Below are 27,830 nucleotides of genomic sequence, written 5' to 3'. Positions count from 1 at the left end.
CTTTCCCTCTCCCCACTGGCAACCGTTACTTTGTTCTCTATATCAGTGAGTCTGTTTCTGTTTATACATTGGTTTGTTATATACATTGGTTTGTTTTATTTTTTTAGATTCTATATATGTGATAACAGCGTATTTGTCTTTCTCTGACTTATCTCACCAAGAATAATACCCTCTAGGTATCCATGCTGTTGCAAATGGCAGCATTTCATTCTTTTTTATGGTTGAGTAATATTCCATTGTATATATATAATACTGTATCTTCTTTATCCATTCACTTGCTATGGACAGTTAGGTTGCTTCCATGTCTTGGCTATTGTAAATAGTAGTGCTGCTATGAACATTAGGGTGTGTGTATCTTTTTGAATTAGTGTTTTCATTTTCTTTGGATATATACCCAGCAGTGGAATTGCTGGATCATATGGTAGTTCTACTTTTAGTTTTTTGAGAAACCTCCATACTGTTTTCCATAGTGGCTTTAACAGTTTGCATTCCCACCAACTGTATACAAGGGCTCCTTTTTCTACAAATCCTTAACAATCTTTGTTATCTGTAGACTTTTTTTTTTTTTTTTTGCGGTATGCGGGCCTCCCATCGTTGTGGCCTCTCCCGTTGTGGAGCACAGGCTCCGGACGCACAGGCTCAGCGGCCATGGCTAACGGGCACAGCCGCTCCGCGGCATGTGGAATCTTCCTGGACCGGGGCACGAACCCACGTCTCCTGCATCGGCAGGCGGACTCTCAACCACTGTGCCACCAGCGAAGCCCTTTCTGTGTTATCTTGTTTGGAAAAATATCTTTCAGGTCTTCTGTCCATTTTTTTGATTGGATTTTTTTTTTATATTGGGTTGTATGAGCTGTTTATAAATTTTGGATATTAACCCCTTATTGGTCGTATCTTATACAAATATTTTCTCCCATTCAGTACGTCATCTTTTTGTTTTGTCAATGGTTTCCTATTCTGTGTAAAAGCTTTTCAGTTTTATGAGGTCCCATTTGTTTATTTTTTGTTTCCCTTGCCTTAGGAAACAAATCTCAAACAATATTAGTATGATTTATGTCAGAGTGTTCTGCCTGTGTTCTCTTTTAGGAGTTTTATGGTTTCTGGTCTTACATTTATGTCTTTAATCCATTTGAGTTTATTTTTGTATGTGGTGTGAGAAAATGTTCTAATTTCATTCTTTTACATTTGGCTGTCCAGTTTTACCACTTATTGAAGGCACCCTTTGTTGAAGAGACTTTCTTTTCTCCATTGTATGTTTTTGCCTCCTTTGTCATAGACTAATTGAAGATAGGTGTGTTGGTTTATTTCTGGACTCTCTATTCTGTTCCATTGATCTATGTGTCTGTTTTTGTGCCATTACTGTGCTATTTTGACTACTGTAGTATTGTATAGTCTGAAATAGGGAGCACGATACCTCCAGCTCTGTTCAGCTTTCTCTAAATTGCTTTGGCAGTTCAGGGTCTTTTGTGGTTCCATATAAATTTTGGGATTATTTGTTCTAGTTCTGTGAAAAATGTTGTGGCTATTTTGATAGGGATTGCTTTGGGTAGTATGGAAATTTTAACAGTACTCTTCCAGTCCAAGAACACAGTATATCTTCCCATGGCTTTGTATCATCTTCAGTTTCTTTCATCAGTGTTTTATAGTTTTCAGAGTATAGGTCTTTCACCTCTTTGGTTAAGTTTATTCCTAGGTATTTTATTCTTTTTGATGAGATTGTAAATGTAAATGGGATTTTTTTCTTGCTTTCTCTTTCTGATAGTTCACTATTAGTATATAGAAAAGCAACAGATTTCTGTATATTACTTATGTATCCTGCAACTTTATTAAGCAGACATATTAGAAAATGATGATAATACAATTAATTATGGAAGAATTTTTTGCCTTACAAAACCTTGCACACAGTTGCATATCTGAGTATAACTGTGGGGAATATAAAAATACTGAGTTCAGTGCCCATCTTTAACATAATTTTGTTGGGTCTGTTTTGCTTTTCCTAAAGAAATGTTTTCAGCTTTCTCAATAAATATGGAAATTATAAATTATGGAATATTATATGTGTCAATTTTAATAGAAAGTGTTTGCATAATTTCACTTTTTCCACTTGGTTTTCTCATGGCAAAGGAGTTTTGGTTTTAGAAGTCTAGAGTCTGACTACTGGAGGCTCTTTTCTTTGATTTTTCTCTTTTTGCTTACAGCGCAGACAAATAGCACTGACCCTTCAGACTTAGAGGATGAACACCACCACAAGGTATATCTCTGTTCAACAATAAACATTTTTATAGAGCACACCTGCTGGTTATTTTATAGATCATCAGAGGGGAAAGAAAGACTACTGAAGCATTCACCAGGAACAGTGACTTCACCTTTGCTTTTAAGACACTTTGGAATAATTACATAAGAATCAGAAGGTTCTGGCCTGTTAGTTTGGGAAGCAGTTGAGTAAATAAAGCATATGTGGGCACACTAATGTATTGGTAGCCATTTCCATTTCCTTTCTCCTCTTTACGGAGCCATGAGGGTTATCAACAATGTCAGATTTCCTCTGGCCTGAGCACAGTATAAGAGTCAAAGGTGTCGATCCATCCCTTCAAACTTCACGTGGTGGGCAGTTACTTTTCATCTGGTGCTTGTGTTGTGATGTGTGAGAGGAAGCACTGTCCCTGTTTTAATCTTGGCAGCCCACAGTAATCTTTCCATGCAGGCCAACTTGGTTGTATATCTGTCTTTTTGTTTTTAAATCCCTTCTTCCACTGCCCTACCTGTGGTCTCTCACAGATACCAGAGGAAGAAACTCTCTTAATTCTAGGTCTATCTATATAACAAATGGGAGAGGAGAGTGTTTCTACAGTATTCTTGTAAAGATTCCTTGTAAAGGAATTACCTGATTGTTTTAAAAGCCTATAAAAATTAGGTAGATTAAAATTTTTCATTATGTTTAGTAAGATAGATAGTGCTAAAATACTGGCAAAAAGAAATTAAAATGTACAGGAGAAAATAAAGATTAGTACACATACTGAGTCTATTACTTTTGCCTTTCTTCTGTTAGTCTACTTTTCTGAAATACAAACCAGGTTGTATATATCCCAGCAGGTCCTGTGGTGAGATCAAATTATAACGTTGAATGGAATATTAGTTTGCTTTATCTCCAATCCAGAATGAATTAAGTGTAGAACTATAGTTGAAAATTAAAGCTAACTATGTATTTTGTTTCTACAGAAACCAAAATTCAGTTCTAAAAATCACAGTGGGTTTGTTTGTGACGAAAATTCCAAGAGACAGAAGCCAGAACATGTAAAAGTCAATAAAGGAAGCAAAGAGGGTTTATTTATAAATAAAGAAGATGTATATGAACATTACCAAAAAGATTCCCAAAACACGAAATTTGGTAAATCCAAGTATAAACGATCAACTCTTAACCAAATATACTCGACAGAACTCAGAAAGGACAATCTCCATGGTGTTGAGGATCCCAGCACAAATGTGTCTGAAGATAAAGGAAGAAGAAATACACGACATAAAAGAACTCAAGTCGATGATGCAATCCAAGAAAGCGATCCAAGAAAGACAATAGCTGTCTCTTCTTCCAGAAAAATAAACAGATTGGTTACTTGTCAACAACATACTCTCCAAACCCTTGATGACCTTCCAGAAAAGTCATGTAAACCTTTTAGCCCATCTCTGTCAGGCCTGAAAAATGGTTTAAGTAACGATGTTGAGACTTGTTCATTTCCCAAAGAGACACATACCCAAAGCCTGGATTTATCAGATAGACAAGAAATAAAATTTTTGGAATTAGAATCCACTGACCAAGCTGAAGCCGTTTCTTTCTCAGGACTTTCTTTACATAAAAAAACCGAGTTACCACTTGTTGCTACAGATCAGCAGCCTCATACTCACCAAGAACAGCAGCACATTAGCCCTTATAAATCTCATGAAAACAGTAACTCAGGTCAAAAAGATGAGAGCCCTAATAAGTGGGAAAACTCTTCCCCATCCTTTATAAAGGAAAATTTTAATAATGATGATGATGGTGATTCCTGTGCTCCTGAGGAGACTGTAACATTTAAAAAGGTGATAAGTTCTTCAGGTTGCAAAAACCACGATAATTATAAAGAGAATAAAACAAATAGAGAAGAAATGGATTTTCAACAATTTTTACCTTCTCAAGACCATTTTTCACAGGAAAATGAGTTAATAAAAGCAGGCAGCCTAACCATATTTCCACAACAGGAAGCTGTTAATTTTTCTAATTCAGATAATATAATAGTTTCTGAACATGTTTCAGATTATGAACAATGTACATGTGGAACTTCTTTTGATCACTCACATGGCAGTCCTGAACATACTTCCCTTGCTTGTACAAGAACACTCTCAACACATGAAGTTTCAAAGTTGACTAGTCATGTAAAACTATTCGAGAGGCCTCAGGATTGTAGCCCCAGAATACCAACTCCTTTAATGAATCAAACGGATACACATATTGTGGAAAAGGTGAATAAGGAAGGAGACACTAAAAGGAATTACACTGACAAAGGCCAAAAACCAAGTTCTTCAAATAGGCCTTTATCCAGAGTTGTTCATTCTCAAGTAATGGAAACAACTAAAGTTGAAAAAAGGAGACAAGAGATCAAAACTATACATAGTATAGGCTTTCAGTCCATTGACAATATCAGTAAAGAATTGACCCTCTCACAGCTTAGTCAAAGAGAAGAGAAGGAAATTTCTCACAAACCAGGTATTAGTAGTATTGCTCAATTTGTACACGTTTCCTATAGATTTACTTACTTCACAGAAATTTCTAACTGAATTTCACTCAACCTATGCCCAAACTGATAAGAATGAGGACATGTGGACCATAATTTGGAGATACTTTTAATTAGTTAAGTAATGGTATTTACTTTGAAAGAATGTGCTAAATTGATATTGACAGGAGATAATAAACAGTATTTCTATGAGTTCTTATGTTTCTATGAGTTTTTTTAATATAGCACCTTCTTAGTATCAAGAAAGCGAACAACATTTTCATAGCAGGAAATTGTTAGCTCCATTGATTTCAGTGATTCACAGTTGAAATTGCATCCAGAAAACTAATTTATGTTTGTTGTATGAAAACATTTTTAAAGGCTTCCACTCCTTTAAAATAAGCAGTCCAGCTAGGAACAGAAACTTGGAACAATTAACATGACTAGACTCTTTTTTAGTCATGTAACCGGTAAGGAGAACTACAACACTGATATTGCAAAATGTTTGTTTTTCAGGTGAGGAATTAACTAATAATGTCAATGGAGATGAAAACACTATAAGAAATTGTGAGGAGAAGAAAGAAAAAACAGATTCAGAAATTCACATGCCTACTAACATCCAGGAACACAAAAAAGTTCAGAATTTCAGAAGAAGGCAAAATTTCTTGAAAGCTACCTGCAGCCAAGGTTTGTATTCCTATTTTTATATAGGAAAAGGTTTGCATGATCAAGCCTAGCAATCCACTCTGCTTCAAAGAATTACACATTTTCATATTTACCGTTTTTTTTAGTCATTCACTAATTTATAAGGTTATTTCAGCTATATTTGTCAGATGGTTTTACTGTAATCCACAACTTGAGAATCTCTTAGTCTTCCAATATATTGTCATATTTTTGCCTATGACTTCTAATTTGTTACGTTAGAGGAGATAAGATAAACAGTAGAGACAGCAAGAACGTTGAGCGGGGGCAGCACATCTGAATTGTGTCAGATCCCTTAGATACTTCCACTGAGCCCTTTTAACACATGGGAAATTAAAGAAGCATAGCCACTAGTTTCTTTGTGTCAGATGCATGAACTGTATGTGTTTGGCAGCATGGATAGCTGACTATTCTTTGATAGTTCTTGGAGCTAGTTCTGTGTGAACAATAGACTGGACTACTTCAGGTTAAATGTTAAGCACCGAAAAGTTGATTTAGTAAGAAAAAGTTGATATAGTAAGAGGTAGGAATATAGGCATACTCTTTGAACCTTCCTGCATTGTCCGCCTGTCATGTAAACTAAAGCTCTTCTTATACATACCTCCTGTAGCGGGTTGAATAGTGGCCCCCCAAAACATATGTCCATGTCCTGTTCCCTGGAATCTGTGATACTATCTCATTTAAAGAGTGAACATTACCTTGTTTAGAAAAAGAATCTTTGCAGATGTAGTTAAGGATCTTGAGATGAGGAGGATGTCCTGGATTTTCCAAATGGGACCCAAATCTTACAAGTATCCTTATAAAAGAAAAATGGAGAGACCTTTGAGACACACAGGAAAGGAGAAGATAATGTGAAAACCCAGGCAAAGGAACAATGTGGCCAAAAGCCAAGGAAGCTAAGGAATGCTGGTATCCATCAGAAGTTGGAGGAAGCAAGGAAGGATTCTTCCTTAGAGTTTCCAGAGAGAGTGCAGCCCTGCTGACACCTTGGTTTTGGACTTCTGGTCTCCAGAACTGTGAGATAATATATTTGTGTTGTGTTAAGCACAACACAACCACCCAGTTTGTGGTCATTTGTTACAGCTACCACAGGAAACTAATACATTTCTCTAGCAGCACTGAATCATATTTTAATGTAATTTTTTACATGTCTGTCATTCCACTATACTGTAGGCCACTTGAAGAAGAGATATTGTCTTTTATTTTCTTTATATGATGTTACAAAAAATCTTTTAGTACATCATTTTAGCATAGTTTGGGAAAAAAACTATTCACTGTTTTTAGTTCCAACTCAAGTCTAACTTGTGATGCAAGGAAAAGATTTTAAAATCTTCAGATAATGATATTGTACTACATTTTCTATGAAAGAAAACGAAATACCCAGTAGGCCATGGTTTGGTTCTTGGCATCTTTTGTGATCAGAAACACACCCACTGAGATATAAGAATAGTTATAGAAAGAGGATTTTTATAAAATCACAATTTGGTGTAAGAAAATTTTTATTCATTGATAGAGGACTACTGAGAGTGAAGTGAGTGTAGAAATGAAGCAAGTATTATTTGTTTTAATCAAGCATATGATAGAGTGAACAACTGCTAGAATGGATTTGAAGTAATGTGATCAGATGCTCTATCAATTCTTTACAAGTTATATTTTTAAATAGTAACAGCAATGATATTAATTGAGGTATGTTTCTGTGTAGTGCATCCTACTTAGGATGTTCTGAGGAAGTTGCTGTGTATTTTCTAAGATCCTTCATAATAATCAGCACTTGGCAGAAAAGAATACTCAGTTTTGCTTGGCAAATTTACAGAAATGAAAACAGCTGGGATCAGTAAGAGGAATGCCAGAGGAGAAAGCCGGCTTCATTTGGCTGCCAGAAGAGGAAACTTGTCTCTGGTGAAAGCTCTGATAGAATCTGGAGCAGATGTGAATCTAAAAGATAACGCAGGTTTCGATTTTTAATTGTAGTTGTCTTTATAATTTGAACTCACTGATATACACATTTCAGCTACCCTCCCCCATTTTGATCCTGGCTGATATATAGCTGCTCACTTTGAAAATCTTTTTATAATATATTATTATTTAGTTAAATAGTAACATTTATCTTGGTTCACACCAATTGCTAAAATAACCTTCTCCTTTGAAACAGTTTTTAACATACGTTTGGGAGCATTCAGAGGGAGTATACAGAATGGGAAGGGAAAGAAGCTTTATTTAGAACTTATCCTTGGAGGCCTTAATATCATTATCTAATTTTGTAGAGAATACCAAATTTTCCCATTTCCCTGTCCCTTCTTTTCTTTCCTTGTCTATTAATACTGTTCCTTTTTTCTCCCATGTCTTGTTTTTATCTTAAACCTCCATTTTTAAATTTATCTTCTAACATTTTTCTCAAGCACAAAAGAAACTTGTATAAGGAATTCCAGAGGGAAAAAACTCAGATTGATTGATCAAATGTCACTTCAAAGAGAAATGTGACAATACAAGATATAAATAGGAAGGTCAGATGATCTTACTCTATTTTAATATCTAACTTGAAACCATTTGACATGATTAGTATTTACTCTGGTCCCATTATATCTTATGCTCTGTGAGTCTTTTGGCACTTGTATCAACAAATATTTTTGATGTGGTTAATTTGTTTAAAAAAATGAAGCATACTTTTTTATTGAGGTATACTTGATTTATTATATTAGTTTCAGGTGTACAACATAGTGATTCAAAGTTGTAATATTGTACAACTGTACCTCAAAAAAATTTTTAATTACAAATAAAACTAAAAAACAAACAAAAAAACCCAAAGTTGATAGATTATATTCCACTTAGTTATTGTAAAATATTGGCTGTATTCCCTGTGCTGTACAATATATCCTTGTAGCTTATTTATTTTATACATAGTAGTTTGTACCTTTTAATCCCCTACGCCTATCTTGCCCCTCCCCCTTCCCTCTCCCTACTGATAACCACTACTTTATTGTTTATATCCATGAATCTGTTTCTGTTTTGCTGAATTTGCTTGTTTCTTTTATTTTTTAGATTCCACAGGTAAGTGATAACATAGAGTATCTTTCTCTATCTGACTTATTTCACTACGCATAATACCCTTCAGGTCCATCCATGTTTTTGCACAAGGCAAAATTTCATTCTTTTTATGCCCAAGTAGAATTCATTGCGCATATATATACACAAACACACACACACACACACACACACACACACACACACACACACACCACATCTTTATCCTTTCATCTGTTGATGGACACTTAGGTTGCTTATATGTCTTGGCTATTGTAAATAATGTTGCTGTGAACACTGGGGTGCATGTATCTTTTTGAATTAGTGTCTGTTTTCTTCAGATATATACCTAGCAGTGGAATTGTTGGATCATATGATAGTTCTGTTTTTAGTTTTTTGAAAAACCTCCATACTGTTTTCTACAGTTGCTGCACCAATTTACATGCCCAACAGTGTACAAGGGCTCCCTTTTTTACATATCCTCACCAATATTTGTTATTGGTGTTTTTTTTATGATAATCATTCTGACAGGAGTAGGATAATATCTCATTGTGGCTTTGATTTGCATTTTTTTGATGATTAGCAATGTTGAGCATCTTTTCATGTGCCTGTTGGCCATCTGTATGTCTTTGGAAAAATGTCTATTCAGGTCTTCTGCCCATTTTTTGACTGGCATGTTTCTTTTATTGGTTTTGAATTCTGTGAGCTGTTTATATATTTTGTATATTAACCCCTTATTGGTCATGTCATTTGCAAATATTTCCTCCCATTCAGTAGATTTTCTTTTCGTTTTGTCAGTGGTTTCCTTTGCTGTGCAAAAGCGTTTAAGTTTAACTGGGTCCCATTTGTTTATTTTTTATTTTGATTCCTTTGCCATAGGAGACAGATACAAAACAATGTTGCTATGATTTATGTCAGAGTATGCTGTCTATGTTTTCTTCTAGGAGTTTTATGGTTTCCAGTCTTACATTTAGTTCTTTAGTCCATTTTGAGTTTATGTTCATATAGATGTGAGAAATGTTCTAATTTCATTCTTTTACATGTAGCTCTTCAGTTTTCCCAGCATCACTTATTGAAGAAACTGTCTTTTCTCCATTGTTTATTCTTGCCTCCTTTGTCATAGATTAATTGACATAAATGTGTGGATTTATTTCTGGGCTGTGTGTCCTGTTCCATTGATCTGTGTGTCTGTGTTTGTGCCAGTATAAGACTGTTTTGATTACTGTAGCTTTGTAGTATAGTCTGAAGTCAGGGAGTGTGATTCCTCCAGCTCTGGTCTTCTTTCTTGAGATTGTTTTGGCTATTCGAGGTCTTTTGTGCTACAGTACAAGTTTTAAAATTATTTGTTCTAGTTCTGTGAAAAATGCCATTGGTATTATGATAGGAACTGCATTGAATCTGTAGATTGCCTTGGGTAGTACGGTCATTTTAACAATATTAATTCTTCTAATCCATGAACACGGTATATCTTGTCTCTCCATCTGGGTGTGTCATCTTCAGTTTTTTTTTTTTTTTCATCACTGTCTTACAATTTTCTGAGTACAGCTCTTTTACCTCCTTAGGCAGGTTTATCCCCAGGTATTTGTCTTTTTGATGCAGTTGAAAATGAGAAGGTTCCTTAATTTTGCTTTCTGATAATTTGTTGTTAGTGTATAGAAATACAACAGATTTCTGTATGTTAATCTTATATCCTGCAACTTAACTGAATTTATTGATGTGCTCTAGTAGTTTTTTGGTGGTGTCTTTAGGATTTTTCTATGTATAGTACCATGTCATCTGCAAAGAGTGACAGTTTTACTTCTTCCTTTCCAATTTGGATTCCTTTTATTTCTTTTTCTTGTCTCATTGGTGTGGCTAGGCCTTCTAATAATGTGTTGAATAAAAGTGGCAAGAGTGGGCATCCTTGTCTTTTTCCTGATATTAGAGGAAATGCTTCCAGCTCTTCACATTGAACATGATTTTAGCTGTGGGCTTATCGTATATGGTCTTTATAATGTGGAAGTATGTTCCCTCTATACCTGCTTTGTGGAGAGTTTTTTTCAAAATGGATGTTGAATTTTATCCAAAGCTTTTTCTGCATCTGTGGAGATGATCATATGATTTTTATTCTTCAATTTGTTAATGTGATGTATCACATTGAATGATTTGTGGCTATTGAGCCATTCTTGCATCCCTGGGATAAATCCCACTTAATCATGGTGTATGATGTTTTTAATGTATTGTTGGATTCTGTTTGCTAATATTTTGTTGAAGATTTTTGCATCTATGTTCATCAGTGATAATGGCCTATAATTTTCTTCTTTTGTGTGTTATCTTTCTCTGGTGTCAAGGAGATGCTGGTCTTGTAGAATGAGTTTGGAAGTGTTTCTTCCTCTGCAATTTTTGGAATAGTTTGAGCAGGATAGGTCTTAATTCTTCCCTAAATATTTGGTAGAATTCACCTGTGAAGCCATCTGGACTTTGGTTCGTTTGGGGTTTTTCATTACTGATTCAATTTCATTACTGGTAATTTATCTGTTCCTATTTTCTATTTCTTCCTGATTCAGTCTTAGGAGACTGTACATTTCTAGGAATTTGTCCATTTCTTGTAGGTTGTCCTTTTTATTGGCATATAGTTGTTTGTAGTAATCTTTTATGATCCTTTGTATTTCTGTGGTGTCCATTGTAACTTCTTTTTCATTTCTTATTTTATTGATTTGGGCCCTCTCTCTTTTTTTGTTGGTGAGTCTGGCCAAAGTGTTGTCAATTTTGTTTATCTTTTCAAAGAACCAGCTCTTAGTTTCATTGATCTTTTCTATTTTTTTTAGCCTCTATTTAATTTATTTCTGCTGTGATCTTTAAGATTTCTTTCCTTCTACTAACTTTCAGGTTTTTTGTTCTTTTTCTCTAGTTCCTTTGGGTGTAAGTTTAGATTATTTATTTGAGATTTTTCTTGTTTCCTGAGGTAATCTTTTTTTTTTTTAACATCTTTATTGGAGTTTAATTGCTTTACAATGGTGTGTTAGTTTCTGCTGTATAACAAAGTGCATCAGCTATACATAAACATATATCCCCATATCTCCTCCTTCTTGCATCTCTCTCCCACCCTCCCTATCTCAACCCTCTAGGTGGACACAAAGCATGGAGCTGATCTCCCTGTGCTATGCGGCTGCTTCCCATTAGCTATCTATTTTACATTTGGTAGTGTATATATGTCCATGCCACTCCCTCACTTCATCCCAGCTTACCCTTCCCCCTCCCCATGTCCTCAAGTCCATTCTCTACATCTGCGTCTTTATTCCTGTCCTGCCCCTAGGTTCTTCAGAACAATTTTTTTTTTTTTTTTAGATTCCATATATATGTGTTAGCATATGGTATTTGTTTTCCTGTTTCTGACTTACTTCACTCCTAAGGAAATCTTGTATCGCTATAAACTTCTCTCTTAGAACTGCTGTTTCTGCATCCCATAGATTTTGGATCATTGTGTTCTCATTTTCATTTGTCTCTAGGTATTTGTTGTTTTTTCCTTTGATTTCTTCAGTGATCCGTTGGTTGTTTAGTAGTATGTTGTTTAGCTTCCATGTGTTTGTGTTTTTTGCAGTTTTGTTCTTGTAGTTGATTTCTGGTCTCATAGTGTTGTGGTCAGAAAAGATGCTCAACATGATTTCAGTTTTCTTATATTTACCAGTTCTTGTTTTGTGGCCTAGCATGTGACCTATCCTGGAGACTGTTCCTTATGCACTTGAAAAGAATGTGTATTCTGATGCTTTTGGATGGAATGTTTTATATATATCAATTAAGTTCATCTGGTATAATGTGTCATTTATGGCCAGTTTTTCTGTATTGATTTTCTGTCTGGATGATCTGTCCATTGATGAAAGTGGGGTGTTAAAGTCCCCTACTGTGTTACTGTCAATTTCTCCCTTTATGTCTGTTAATATTTGCTTTATGTATTTAGGTGGCCCTATATTGGGTGCAAATATATTTAAAATCGTTATACCTTCTTCTTGGATTGATTCCTTAATCATTATGTAATGTCCTTCTTTGTCTCTTGTAACAGTTTTTGTTTTAAAGTCTATTTTGTCTGATGCAGATATTGTTACCCCAGTTTGCTTTTTGTTTCCATTTTCATGGAATACCTTTTTCCATCCCCTCACTTTCAGTCTGTGTGTGTCTTTAGATCTCAAGTGAGTCTCTTGTAGGTAGCATATATATGGGTCTTGTTCTTGTATCCATTCAGCCACTCTGTGTCTTTTGATTGGAGCATTTAGTCCATTTACATTTAAAGTAATTGTTGATATGTATGTACTTATTGCCATTGTATTCATGGTTTGGGAGTTGTTTTTGTAATTCTTCTTTATTCCTTTCATCTTTTGTTCTCTTGTGATTTTATGATTATCTTTAATGTTATGTTTGGTTTCCATTCTCTTTTTTGCATGTGGCTCTATTATAGATTTTTGATTTGTGGTTACCATGAGTTTTATTTATATATGTGTGTGTGTATATATATATGATTATTTTAACTTGCTGATCTCTTAATTTCAGGTGCATTTTAACAACCCTGCATTTTTACTCTCCTCACCTCACAATTACTGTTTTCAACATCGTATTTTTCATGTATTTGTTTTGTGTATTGCTTAACTGCTTATTGTGGATATAGATGATTTTACTACTTTTGTCTTTTAACCTTCCTAATAGTTTTGTACCCAGTTGACTTACTACCTTTACTGTATATTTGCCTTTACTGATGAACTTTTTCTTTTGTGATATTCATGTTTCCAGTTATGGCCTTTTCCTTTTTGCTTAGAGGAGTCCCTTTAACATTTCACATAAAGCTGGTTTGCTGGTGCTGAACTCTTAGCTCTTGCTTGTCTGTACAACTTTTGATATCAACATCAAATTTGAATAAGAGCCTGGCTGGGTAGAGTATTTTTTCTTGTACATTTTTCCCTTTCATCACTTTAAATATATGCTGCCAGTACCTTCTGACCTGCATAGTTCTGTTGCAAAGCCAGCTGAAAGCCTTATAGGAGTTCCCTTGTATGTTATTTGTTGCTTTTCCCTTCCTGCTCTTAATATTCTCTCTTTATCTTTCAATTTTTCCATTTAAATCACAGTGTATCTTAATGTGGTCCTCTTTATGTTGATCCTGTTTGGGACTGTCTGTGCTTCCTGGACCTGGATGTCTCTTTCCTTTCCCAGATTAGGGGAGTTTTCAGATTATTATGTTTTAAAGTATGCTTTCCATCCCTTTCTCTCTCTCTTCGTCTTCTGGGACTCCTATAAAGAAAATGTTTGTACACTTCATATTGTCCCAGAGAGCTCTTAAACTGTCCTCACTTCTTGATTTCCACTACTCTGTCTTCCAGCTTGCTGATTCGTTCCTATATATATCATTTAGTGTACTGTTAATTCCTTTTAGTGTATTTTTCATTTCAGTTATTGTATTCTTCATCTGTTTGGTTGTTCTTTATGTTTTCTAACTCTTTGTTAAAAACTTCTAACTTCTCTGTTCATCCAGTCTTCTCCAAAGTTCTTTTGTAATCCTTACAGTCATTACCTTGAACTCTTTCTCAGGTAGATTTCCTATCTCCACTTAGTTCTTCTGAGGTTTTATCTTGTTCCTTTGTTTTGAACATGTTCCTCTGTTGCCTCATTTTGCTTAACTAGTTATTTCTATGTATCTGGTAGACTTGTTACATATCCCACCCTTGGAGAAGTAGCCTTTTATAGGAAATGTCTTAAGCTTCCAGGAGTTCACTCCCCTCTGATCACTAGAGCTGTATGTTCTAGGGGTACCCCCTAGGTGGGCTGCATGGGTCCTTCTGTTGTGGCAGGCTGACTACTGTGTGTGGTCTCGTAGGCTTGGCTGGCCCCCAGTACAGTTGGTTGCCAGGCCCTGCTTTGTGTGGAGGCTGCTGGCCCCTGGTTGGTGGGGCTAGGTCACAAGGTGGCTGGCTGCTAAACCCCAGGGGACCCCAGGGCTAGTGCTGGCTCACTGATGGGCAGAGTCTGGGTATAGGAGATTTACCAGTGGGTGAAGCTAGTTCTTGGGACCAGTGCCAGCCCACTGGCGAGCAGAGCCAGGTCCTGGGGTCTGGCTTCAAGACCCAGGGGTCCCAGAGCTCATGTTGGACTGCTGGTGAGTGGGGCCAGTTCCTGATACAGGTGGCTGTGGGGTTCAGTGTGTCCTAAAGTTTGTGTTGGCCTACTGCTAGGCAGAGCTTGGACCCAGCTGGTCCTAGGGTTGGTGCTGGCCTGCCTGTGGGTAGGCTGACTCCTGCCACAGCAGGCTGTGGGGCTGTAGTTGTCCTGGGGCTGGTTTCCACCCACTGTGGGTGAGGCTGTTCCCAAGGCTAAAGCAGCCTTGCTGGTGCACAGACCTGGGGCCTAAGGATTTCTCGGCTGGTGCCTGCCCACTGGTGGGTGGAACTGGGTGCCAGGGTCTCTGGCTACAGGGCCCTGTGCATCCTGGGTCTAGAGTTTGTGCACTGGTGGGTGGGTCTGGATCCTGGGCCCTCTGGTGGACAGGCCCGTGTCCAGGGGCAGCTCTGGGCTCAGGGATCTTTAGGTAGCCTGTTTTCAATATTATTTCTTGTCCAGTACTTAGTACATACATTTGAATCAATAAAGTTAATAATTCCATTAGTGCAAATAAACTTAATAATGAATATACTACTTGAATACTGATTTGTAAGCAGCTTGTTTGGTTTTTTCTTTTTTCCCTTTTTAGGTTGGACACCACTTCATGAGGCAGCTAGTACGGGATGTAATGATATAATTGTAGAGTTGTTAAAAGCTAGTGCTAATGTTAATTGTGAAAATGTAGATGGAATTCTGCCCTTACATGGTGCTGTTGCAAACAACCATTTAAAGGTATAGTGCACATCAGATTAGGTTCCTATTTCTTTTTCTTTAAAAAGTGAGTGAAGACAGTGAAGATATTTTAAATTGCGAACTGAAGTGATTCCTTAAAACAAATGATTTTTAAAAACTGCTTAAAAGTACAAATGAATATGATATTACATATAGATTAGAAAACCAGTGTATTTCCTAATGAATCATTTTTCCATTGTCTTTTCATCATGTAATTCATGTAAGTGAGAATAAAATGAAAGGGCTAGAAGTAAACACAGCCTATTAATATAATACATTCCAATTTTAATTGCATTAAATGCTTTGCTGTTGTGTATAAAAGAGTCTATATAGTGATGATATATGTGACAGCCAGATGTTTTTTAAACTCGAAATTTCTCAGTGGGTTTGAAGTTTCAAAGAAATGGGTAAAAGCTCAAGTTGCTTGTTTCCTTGGGGGTTCTTGTATTTTTTTCTCCTTTTTTTTTTTTTTTAATCAGATAGCTATGGTAAAAATATCACAAGAGAAAATCACCAGGGTAATTATTTCAGTAACACTCAATTTCAAATCTAGACTTTAAAATTCTCCAGATTTTTAAACTCATCTTTTTTGTTCGACAAACCTTAGAAGATTTGTCAGTAGGCAATATAGACTTCAGGAATAATTATTGGCTTTGAAAAGTAGTTAAGGAAACTACCAGCAACAACAATAATATAAAACCAAGGTTCATACAAAAAATTCCTTGGATCTCTCACTAAAACTACTTTTCTGTCTCTAGTATTTTTAATAGCCTGGTAATTTTATTTAATTTTATGAAAATATATCTCCACTGTTTTCAGTCTAAATATAGTCATGTGAAAGAATAGTATTGAATTTATGATTTGCAGAGATAAGAGAGATAAACTAATGATGAAGAATAATACCAAATGGGTAGGCTAATGTCCAGGGAGGCTTCTTTTGATCAAAGAAGCTCTTTGACCTTTAAGGTATTTAAATTAAAAAAGAATTGACAAAGTCTCAAAGTTATGTGGTCATGCAATGGAAGAAAGCAAACAGGAAGAGTCATTGAAGTGATGAACTTACTGGTTATATGTACAGGGAAAAGGTTACTTAAAGTGAAACCACTTAAATAAGGGCCAAAATTTCATAGTAGGAAAATCAGGATTTTAGACATTATCCTGAAAAATGGAATATAAACAAAATAAGGGGTTTCCCAATACCACCACCCCTATACTTGGAAATTTGTTAGAAGGTGTTACAGAGCTCAGCATATGATTGTATTCATAGCTAAGATTTATTACAGCAGTATAGTAAGGGTACACAGGGGGATCATCAGAGAAGAAGGTGGAGTCTGGAGGTATCCATGTGCAGGCTGTACTATGCACTCTTCCTTATGAGAGGTCACATACAGTTTGCTTTTCCCTCAGCAGTGAAAATGTAGCAACGTAAGTGCAATGTTTCTGTCCAGGGAAGCTCATTAGAAACTTAGTGCTCAAGATTTATATTGAGGGCTGGTCATGTAGGCACCCTCTGCCTAGCACATAGCAAGATTCCAGACTCCCAGAAGCATAAATAAACCACATTGCTTGTGTAGACAGTTTAAGCACAGAGAGCCACTCATCAATTAGGGACAGTTTTATATCAATGTAGGGCACTGTTTACCAGCCAGGTTCACAGATGCCAGCTACAGACCAACCTAGCAAGCAGCCTTTCTAGATAGCAGTTTTATGCCTGCTAAGTTAACTCCTTTCTAAATAGTATTATATTTAGTTTCTAATTGAAATACATACTGATTTCTGGAACAGCAAAAACAGAATAATATATGCCTTCTGGGCCTAGCTTTTCTGGCAAAATAGTATGACAGCACATAGGACATCCTTTATCTCACAGTTGGTTTTTTGCATCATGACCTCAGGGAAGCTCTCTTTTTCAAAAATTTTGAGAGGTGCCACAAGTTTTCCCTAGGTCCTGTATTAATCCATTCATATTCAAAATTTTTCTTTTTTTTAGGTTAACAGTTTTACCTCTAAGTTTCTCATTTATCAGTTGCTTCACAGATGCTTCAAGCATTTCTACAATATTATTATTACTATTATTATTATTATTATTTTTTGCTGTACGTGGGCCTCTCACTGTTGTGGCCTCTCCTGTTGCGGAGCACAGGCTCCGGATGCGCAGGCTCAGCGGCCATGGCTCACGGGCCTAGCTGCTCCGCGGCATGTGGGATCTTCCCAGACTGGGGCGCGAACCTGCGTCCCCTGCATCGGCAGGTGGACTCTCAACCACTGCGCCACCAGGGAAGCCCTACAATATTATTTTAATATATGACTTCAGGAAATCCTACATCTTTACATTTTGGCTTTGTAATCAATTTGTAGTGTATTTCCATTTTATTGTTGGCTATTTACAATATCAGGGACCAGTAGTAAATTGACCAAAACTCAAGAGAAATATGTTGACTTGATGGATGGAAAAAATGCCATGTTATTGAACAGAGAGGGATGTTTGATTAGATCAAATTTTGTAAGTAGCCTTCATAAGTGAGAATTTTCCTATTTTGAAGACTGTAGCTTCTCTCATAGAAATTTGGTAACTTCAAGGGTTAGAGAAAATGATAACTCAGATGTAGAGGGTCTTCTGTAAAGTAAATGCCAAGAACTGAAAATTCATCACAGGAAATAGCAGAAAGGGAGCTTGACAAAACACCGAACTGGATTTTAGAGAACTTGAGTTCTAGGCCTAGTTCTGCTGCTTGAGAAAGATAAAGACATCTTTACCCCTGAAATAAGGAATTTGATCTAGAGCTGTACTGTCCTATACTGTAGCCACTAACCACATGTGGCTATTTAAATTTAAATTACTTAAAATTAATTAAATTAAAAAATTCAATTCTTGGACTTCCCTGGTGGTCCAGTGGTTAAGACTTCACCTTCCAATGTAGGGGTTGCAGGGTTTGATCCCTGGTCGGGGAGCTAAGATCCCACATGCCTTGTGGCCAAAAATCCAAAACATAAAACAGAAGCAATATTGTAACAAACTCAATAAAGACTTTTAAAATGGTCCGCATCAAAAAAAAATCTTAAAAAGAAAATTCAGGGACTTCTCTGGCGGTCCAGTGGGTTAAGATTCTGCCCTCCCAATGCAGGGGGCCTGGGTTTGATTCCTTGTCAGGGAACTAGATCCCGCATGCATGCCACAACTAAGAGTTTGCATGCCGCGACTAAGAGTCCTCATGCCACAACTAAAAGATCCCACACGCTGCAGTGAAGGTCCAGCCTGCGGCAACAAAGAATCCTAGTGCCGCAACTAAGACCCAGAGCAGCCAAAATAAATAAATAAAATTTTTTTTGAAAGTTTCAATTCTTCAGTTGCATTAGCCACATTTGAAGTACTCAATAGCTACATGTGGCAGTGGCTCCCATATTAGACAGTATAGATTAGGACATTTCCATCATAACAGAAAACTCTGTTGAACAGCTCTGGTCTAGAGCAAGGATTGGTAAATATTTCCTACAGAGGACTAATCAACAGTTTAGGTTTTCCGGGCCACACAGTCTCTGTTGAAACTACTCAACTGCTGTTCTAGTGCAAAAGCAACCCTAGACAACATGTAAATGAGTGGGTTTGACTGTGTGCCAATACAACTTAATTTACAAAGTCAGGCAGCAGACTGGATTTGGCCCATGGGCCATAGTTTGCTATTGCTTGATCTAGAGAATTACTGACGTTCTTTTACCTAAGTGGTGATAAAGACAAGTTTGCTTTTGGAATAACCTTCCACATCTCTGTTGCCTTTACTTTAAGGAGAAATATTCTATTTAAAAAGAAGGAGGTAGTATTTTTAATGATATTTTAATTCCTTTGATACTGATATATTGCCAGCATCTTTCTTCATATCTTCATTAACTTTCCCTCCATGTGACAGTTCTTCTGTCATTGACTCATTTTATTTCTGACTCACTTTCTCCCCTTTTGTCCCTATTTCTTTATTTTGAGGTAGGATATTGATAGATGATCTAGAAAGATTAATAAGGGGGAGCAAGAAAGGTAAATATATGGTACTGTAGACCTACTAAATATCAATTCTATAACACCCTGTATATTTAATTCCTAATTTTCTCTCTGGCATGACTACATGCAAAGTTATTCAACATCTTATTTTCTTTTTCAACTTTCAATTAAAAAAAAATCTTAATTTCTTTTTTAAGTTATCTTCCAAGATGGTCATGTATTCTACATTGTAAAATGTGGAGAATAAAAAGATAAGGAAAAGAAGAATAAGAGATTTTTTTAAAAGATAAAATGTGGGGGGAATGGGTACCCACTTTTGTACAAGATGGGATAGCAGGGGTAAGATATTTCCTCCCACCTTAAAAACTAGAAAAGTGAGCAAAATATATGAAATAACAGTTTTGAGACATTAGACAACATGCAGCAGAGGGCAGTGATCCCTGACAGGATGGAAACATGAGACTAACCGTATGATTGCCCCACCTCATGGACTAGGAGGAGTTTTCAGGCAGAAGCCTAGGGAGGAAGAAAGCAAATAGCCTTATGATCTCAATGAGTTGAGAAGGTTGTTTGGAGTTTTAAACTCCAACAGCTGAAATTATGGGGCAAAATACCAGACAATATATCTGCACAGAAAGAATTCTCTAGAGATTTAAAGGGGAACCCCCTCAATTCCTTGGCTGATCTACAGATGTGGGTAAGGAAACTACATGAGGTTAAGCAAAGAGCCAGCAGGCTGGAGATTACACAGGGCTAAATAGGGGAGTGTTTTCCTTAAGCCCCGCCATGTGCCAAATACTTTACACGGGTTCACATTTAAGCCTCATAGGTGAGAGAAATGAGGTTCTGATGGTAAATAACTTGCCCAAGGACATAGATAGTAAGTAGCAGGAGTGAATTTTGTATGCTTGACTTTAAAACAAATAGGCTGATAGAACAAATAAGGAGCTATCCTTATTACTTCTACTGGCCCATTTGCTCCTAAGTTTTTCTGCTTTTCCATACCTGGACACAAGTTGAAAGAGAAAAGCTACTAGCACATATGCATATCTTTACTTTAACAAAATACTGACCATTTTTCCTAAACAAAAGATTTTTCAGTGGTTTGAGTCATTTGCCTTGTGCAGATGGAATCACTGATTGTTTTTTACTAGTTGGCTTATACTGTCAACTAATTAGTGACAGGCTTTAACTTTGATGACTTATAAACTTACTTCTAATACACAACTTTGAGTTATTCAAATTTTTTAAACACAAATTTGAGTTATTTGAGTTATTCAGGGAAGCATTATTTATATTAGAAACTTTTGCCCCCAAAATGTCACAACATTTATCTTTGACCTCAGTTTTCTCTTCTTTAAAAGGTGGGGTTGGAGTAGATTATTTCTGTTTCTTTTTAATCTTATTAACATTCTGTGAATATGTCATCTATTTAGGAAACATTTGCATAGAAAATATTAGAATGGACATTAGGTTCCCAGGCTAGCTTATAAAACCTCCTAAACAAGTAACATACCTGAAATATAGTTCAAATGAAACTTTATTCAACTATGTCTGATGGCAATTTATAATACAGTGTATAATTTAATATAATCCTGAAATGATCCCTCCTCCCTTCTCCACCCTATCTTCCAGCAGTTTAGGGGAGGACAAAGGGCTGTGTTAAAGAGATAGAGTAAATCCTTTTGCACATCAGTCTCCCAAAGTCTGCCTCTTCAGCCGTGAAGGCAGCATATCTGGTACTTTCATGTCATGGTGTTTGGTTCTTCTGTGAGGACAGATCAGGCCAAATCAGTGGAGCAGTTTACAGTTGTCATATCAAATTTAATCAAGATTTTCTTGGTCAGAGTTTGAAAACTTTTTTTGATAACTTTTAATACTTGATAGTGGTGTCTTGTAATGAAAGCAGGAATTATTGATCTTAGGTATCTGTAGAGATAACTTTGGAAAAATACCTTTTAGGCAGCTGAGATTCTACTACAACATGGAGCAAACCCTAATCAAAAGGATCAAAAGCAGAAGACTGCTTTGGATGAAGCAGATGATAAAAACATGAAAGAGCTGCTAAAATCTTATGGTGCTATTGAGACTGACAATAGAGATGAGAGTAATGCTGTAGTCACTGGTATGTATGTCAGTGGTGCTTGCTATTTTATAAGGGTGTGTACCTCTGCTTAGAAAAAGAAAATCTTAAGATTTGTGTAAATTATTTCATAACTAGGGATAAATGTTTTGTATGTTTATTAAACTCTTGAAAAGCATCATTTATTTTTAGAAATAGCATTTCCAAACTTGGTTTAATTTATAGATTATATGATCCTGTTGTATTGGGATTATATGTTGAAACAAAACATATTCATTAAACAAACATTAATCTCTCGTAACATTGGATCTGAGATAGAGATGTCACTGAAACTATGCAGATTGGTTTACTTGTAGTGGGGCTGGAAAAGAATGACATACTAAAGTCTTTGAAACTAATATTCCATTACTTCAAAATTTGTAATGATGCCAACTTTTCAAGACAAACTTTCTAATGCTAGAATATGAATTTGTTAAGCAAATATATTATGCTTATATATGTATGTGAGTGTATGTGTAATATATTACAATGGAAAGAATATTTCAAGGGAATATATAGGTAAAATTTTGTGAACCATTTTTAGCAGTAGTTTGCACTTAAATAATATAATGAGTTATCTATAAGAAATAAGCATTTAATCCTGCCATTTGTGGCAACATGGGTGAACCTGGAGGATGTTATGCTAAGTGAAATAAGCATAGAAAAACACAGAAAGGCAAACTCTTTAAGACGTCACTTATATGTGGAACCTAAAAAAGTCAAGCTTAAAGAACCAGGTAGGTAGTTGAATGGTGGTTGCCAAGGGCTTGGGGGAGGGGGTGATGGGGGGGAGATGGGAAAATGTTGGTCAAAGAATACAAACTTTCACTTATAAGATGAATTAGTTCTGGGGAGCTAATATATAAGATGATGATTATAGTTTATAATAATAAATTGTATACTTAAAATTTGCCAAGAGAGTAAATCTTAAATGTTCTCACCAACACACACACGGTAACAATGTCAGGTGATGGATGTGTTTAAAAAAAAAAAAAAAAGAAGCATTTAGTGAACACTAATTGAGAAAACGTACAATTGTTGAGCACCTGCTATACAAACCAGGCACTTGCCCAAGAAGAGCTTCCAGTCTTGTGAGGAGATAACCAGAAAACAGGCAGTTAAACACAATTTTGGGAATGTTGAGGAGAGAGAATTGTTCTTCCTTTTCCTTCATGCTTGAGCCTTGACTCATAGAAGAAGAAAGCCGGGAACTTATCTGTCCTCTCTATGAGGGAGAATATTGGGAAGAGAAAACCCGTGACTCACTTTTCCCCCAGCCTACCACAGTCCTTACCAACTGTTTGTTTTCAAGGGAGGAATCATTATTACTGATATGATTGGTGAGAGGCAAGGATAATCATTGTGTCCTATTTTACTAGTGAGCTAGATCACATGTAGGTCAAAGTCAAGAGACTGATACACAAATCTTCTTTTCTTTGCCTGCTACCATATGCTAAGTCCATAGGGTCAGGGACTTTCTTAAAGCCCCAGGTATGTCTCTTTCCCTCTTCAAAGCCATATTTGGAGTTATTGGGCACTCTTGTTAAAAAGTGCTATATCTATTCCCACTTTTCTGTTGTTTCTTGTATATACCTTTCCTTCATCAGGTTCCCCAGCAGAATGAGGGGTATAGGGTACCCATATATGGAGAAAGAGAATCCAAAATGGGAGAAGGTTCAGAGAGAATTTTACGGAGACAGTGAATTATAGTCGTAGTATTTAAGAGCATGGACTTGAAGTCAGATCTGGTTTCAGTACTAGCTATGTAACTTTAGGCAACTTCTTGAATCCCTCTAAGCTTCACGTTCCTCTTCTGTAAAATAGATGTAATTAATTACCTACCTCATGGGCTCATATGAAGATTAAATAAGATGATTCAGGAAAAGAATTCAATGTCCAGCATGTGATAAGTATTCAGCAAATGTTAGCTGTAGTTAGTCAATTGATAATAAATAATGAGGTGCTGACCAACATTAAGATATCATAGTAATTATAGACTTACTTTATCCTTCCCATTCCTGTCACCATTACAATTGATAAAATGATGCTAAATTTTTACACATTCTTATATTTTCTAATTTTATGTTTTAAAGTAAAAATTCCTGCTATCCAGGCAAAAAGACATAAACAGTGTTTTTGTGATGACTGCAAAACTGTTGATACACGTTCTATTTCACACCAAGAAAAAACAAAAGAAAACCTCGCCATGGTGAGTGAAGTTGAAATCCTTTTGTTCTTCAGCCTAGAAAATGCCATTCTTTGGGCCAGCCAGCCATTGGCTGTTGGCAGCACTCTTTCCATTTTAAGGACATACAGGTTGAAAATGTTTTTTGTCATAAGAAAATAATACAGCATAATTGAACAGAATGAACCAAGAAAATATGGTATATAGTTAACTCTCATTATCTGCATTGAACACAGAATTATAGTTTAGCTGCTATCCTTTACACCTAGATTGCGTTTTTTGGCTACTTCTTATCTGACAGACAGTGCCACTGTCATAGCGTGTCTTCACCCACCCACTTCCAAAAAGTATCTAAGATACATACTAGGTAGAAAAGACCCTGGAACCCAGACAGAGAAGAGAAAAGAAACCTGGTTTAACCAACGTGGATCCCACATGGTTTATAGTGACAGTGTTTGCTATATGTGAAATCCCTCATGTAAACGTATATTTTTTGGAAAAAAAAACCCATAGTAGTCATACATATATAAATATATAAAATGGATATTCTTAGTTTAATTAAAACATACAGCTTACTAGACACTAACTCCTTAAGCAAAGTAGCATCCTCAATGAAATATTTTGAATAAGACTATGTATGTTGATTAGATTTCCCTTACATATTTTTTGTTAGTGTAGAGGAGAAAATATTATTCATTGAACCTAAACTATGATTAATCAACTGTTTTATACCTTAAATATTTTGAATGGTATTCAAACTAAATTGTATTTACCTCAGCATTTAAAAAATATTTTACATTGTTCCTGGTATCTCTTGTAATGAATGAAAAGTTAATTGTCAATCTAATTGTCATTCCCTTGTAGGTAATGTCTTTTAAGCTTACAGTTTTTAAGATTTTTCTTTTATATTCTGCAGTTTCACTAGGTTATGTCTAAATGTGGATGTGTTTTTAATTAATTATTCTAAGGACTAGGCATGCTCCTTTAATCTGAAGACACATTTCTCATTTGTATATTGGAAACTCTCAGCCCTTATATCTTTGAATATTACCTCTGTCCCATTCTCAGTATCTCCTTTTTTGGAACTCATATTTAGATGGCTGTTAGACCAGTCTCCATATGTCTTTTTCATATTTTCCATCTCTTTAATTCTCTGCACTATATTCTGGGCAATAGCCTTTGATCACTGATTTTCTACCCAAAGCCTTGGGTGGGTGTCAAGTAGAATTTTTTCTAATCCTTATTTAAGCTAAAGGACACCCACTTAAGTTCACTAGCTTTATGAGGGGACTCCATTCTAACTCCTTCTTCCTGTGGCCCTGAGGCCTTATCTTCTGTTCCTTTGTAGGACCCTAATCCCTAATATCTATGTTTGTTCCAGATCCCTCATGGGCTGCTACTAACTTCATTTTATTTCTCTTTCTTTTTCCAATCTTAGCTGGGGACAGGTGGTTAAAGTTTATTGTATTTTGTCTAATGTGTTTTTCCAACTGTTTGGAGTAGACTGGAGTCCTTCTGTATCAGCTCAGTTCACCATATTGACCATTAGTATCTTTAAGGTATATTTTCATGTAAAGATTAAAACATTATGGAAAAATCACCCTATTGTTATTAACTATATGGGTATTTGCTTCAGAATAATGTATATCATTTTAGATGCTGAGCCACAGAGGAGTATAGTGGAGATATAGGAGTTTAATGAAAACCAACTTTAAAAAAAAGAAAAAGAAACTTAAATATGCAGACATTAAAATCATCAAGGGTTTGTCTTTTGTAAATGTAAAATTGTTTTTGAATGTTGAAATTTCCAAACCAAACTGAGGATGGGGGGGGCGACTCTATGGCCAGGTGCAAAGGAAATGAGATGATTTTAGTTTGGTGCTACCTTCTAACACCTTCAGATCACAGCATGTGTAGGCAGCCTCCTTCTCTACCTCCATATAGAATGAGTACAGAAGTAATAAAAAATAATAATGATAATAGTTTGCATTCACCGAGTATTTATTATATGGTAAGCTCTCCTCTAAGTGCTTTATATTAACTCATTTAGTCCTTATAATAATTCTTCTAGGTAGTTTCTATTAATATCATTACCTTCCTCATTACAGATAAGCTAAAGTAAGAGAGGGTAAGTAACAATCCAGAATTACATTTCTATTAAGTAGCAATGGCAGAATTAAACTCCAGGCAATCTGACTCCAGAGCCTGTGCTCTTAACCACTATGTTTTATTTTTAATATTCAAAATTATAAAAGAGATGTCAGAGGCAAAGATGATCCTGCCATAGTAAAAGTTGTAAATCTGGAATAAAATCTTAGTGAAGCTTTACAGTAAGTAGAGTGTAAAGTGTCTATAAGTTGCTTATTCCAAAGACAGATCCTAGGTTAGGAGTGGTTTTTCTTGTTTTTTGTTTTTGGTAAGATAAACAAATAGTAATGAAAGACTAAGAAGGGGGATCTTGGAGGGAAAGTTTTACTGGGCCCTCCATGGTAAAATGTGGAGCTGGTATGGAGTGAAAAGTTATGGCCCATGGTGGACAAGACTGAGTGCATCTACAATATGAGACAAAACAGAAGGAGAAGTCAGCACCAAAAGATGTTTTCTTTATCCCAACCTGTAGGTAGAGGCTTAGTCTGGTCACAAATTTAGACCTTTAGTTTACTTTTCCACATAACTGGATGGTTTTATTATGTGCATTTTCCATATCCCTTGTGGGCACCAAAGTAAAACTTTCGAGCAATGTACTTCACAAGGCTTTGAGGACATACATCTTTTAAAAATGAATGTGTTTTGAGAATGTATTAAAGGATACATAGTACGAGTCAGTCCATCAGTTGTCATTTATTGAGCAACAACTGTATATCCAGCAGTGTGGAAACCTGTACACATATGAAAGCCATGCTCCAGCCTACAAGATCTGATTGTTTTGATGGAGGAAATATAATATATAAGACATTACACATGTTAATGCTAATTTCTGTAGCACTAAAATTCTTAAGTAATTCTGAGAAAGAAGAAATCAGTATGGATTAGATTAGTCAGGGGTTTTGTGTGTGAGATTGGTTTAATATAATAATAATAAGCAGTATTTATAGAACTTTTACTTTGTGCTGACACTGTCCTAAACAGTTTATATGTGTTAGTTCAGACAAGGAGAGGATAATTAACTTTCTGTAGTCACCCAGCTAGGAAGAGATGAAGCCGGAATTCAAACCCAAGCAGTCCAGTTCCAGAGTCCACTCCACAATTCCATCTCTGATAAGAAAGAGAAAGTTCTGGGCAGAATATGTAGAAGGCATTTGAGTCAGGAATATTAATACTGACAAGTATATAAAGAGGTGGTTTTAAATCCCCTTTGTGAGTTTTTGAGAGTGTTTAGTATTTGTAAGACTGTGTGTGAAATTTCAGTAGTGTACAATGATAGTCATAAAGCCTTAAAGTGAACTTGTTGCATATATATTGTCTTTAAATATTATGTGCTGAGTGTTCTTTTTCTCCTATGCCTATAACAGAAGTCATTGAGAAATTGTGATTCTTTGTATGCTTGCTACTCTTACATTCTGTTTTCCTGGAGCAGATCTGCTACATAAATCAAGATACATTTATGTTTAATTTTTCCCCAAATATGTAATATATATACAATTAAGTTTAAACAAAGCCTGAGTACATTTGGAACATAAAGGGAAATGAGCATTTTTAGTGTCACTTTCTTTAGCACTTTTACTGTGCATTTGTCAGTTGCATATCAGAGAAAAACATCTACTTCTTGTAATGAAGTTTTTAATATTTTATCTGATAGCATCAGACCATCAGTGCCGTTCTACAAGATTTAGAAGAAAAACAAGAAAATTTGTTAGCGTTTGAAATAAGAACCCCTGAAGATGCAGGTAAATATATACTCATACTCAAGTCTGATTATTTCATTCATCCAAGGTATTGCTATCTCATCTTCTTTTTTGGGGGGTGGGGTACAAGTATGATTCCATTTTTATAAAGTTCAAGAACAGACCAAATTAACTTTTAGTAGAATTCAAAATAGGAGTGCAGTGGGGTTGAAGGTGCCCTCCCTCCAAAATATGTCCACATTCTAAGCCCCAGAATCTGTGAATGTGACTTTTTTTGCAGGGGGGAGAGTCTTTACAGATATAATTAGAGATCTTGAAATGAGATTTATCTTGGATTTTCCAAGTGGGCTCTAAATCCAGTGAT

At 35.9% G+C, this 27,830-nt stretch overlaps 1 protein-coding gene across 11 annotated transcripts in view; it reads left to right on the top strand.

The window, feature by feature from the left end:
• ANKRD31 (ankyrin repeat domain 31) overlaps positions 1-27,830 on the top strand; it is a 130,576-nt gene that overhangs the window by 59,644 nt on the left and 43,102 nt on the right. For 8 of the 11 annotated variants that reach the window (XM_067731016.1, XM_067731017.1, XM_067731013.1 and 5 more), the window contains 8 exons: positions 2,199-2,251; positions 3,220-4,744; positions 5,262-5,432; positions 7,261-7,398; positions 15,181-15,323; positions 21,277-21,439; positions 23,530-23,645; positions 27,421-27,508. In XM_067731016.1, coding sequence (XP_067587117.1) covers positions 2,199-2,251; positions 3,220-4,744; positions 5,262-5,432; positions 7,261-7,398; positions 15,181-15,323; positions 21,277-21,439; positions 23,530-23,645; positions 27,421-27,508 — 2,397 coding nt within the window. The remainder of the gene's footprint in view (positions 1-2,198; positions 2,252-3,219; positions 4,745-5,261; positions 5,433-7,260; positions 7,399-15,180; positions 15,324-21,276; positions 21,440-23,529; positions 23,646-27,420; positions 27,509-27,830) is intronic. The other 3 variants (XM_067731014.1, XM_067731015.1, XM_067731019.1) reach the window with 3 other exon arrangements.

Source organism: Pseudorca crassidens, chromosome 3 (assembly GCF_039906515.1).
Source record: "Pseudorca crassidens isolate mPseCra1 chromosome 3, mPseCra1.hap1, whole genome shotgun sequence".
NCBI lineage: Eukaryota > Metazoa > Chordata > Mammalia > Artiodactyla > Delphinidae > Pseudorca > Pseudorca crassidens.
The sequence above is the reverse complement of the archived record's forward strand: the minus strand, read 5'-3'. Positions and strand labels throughout refer to the sequence as shown.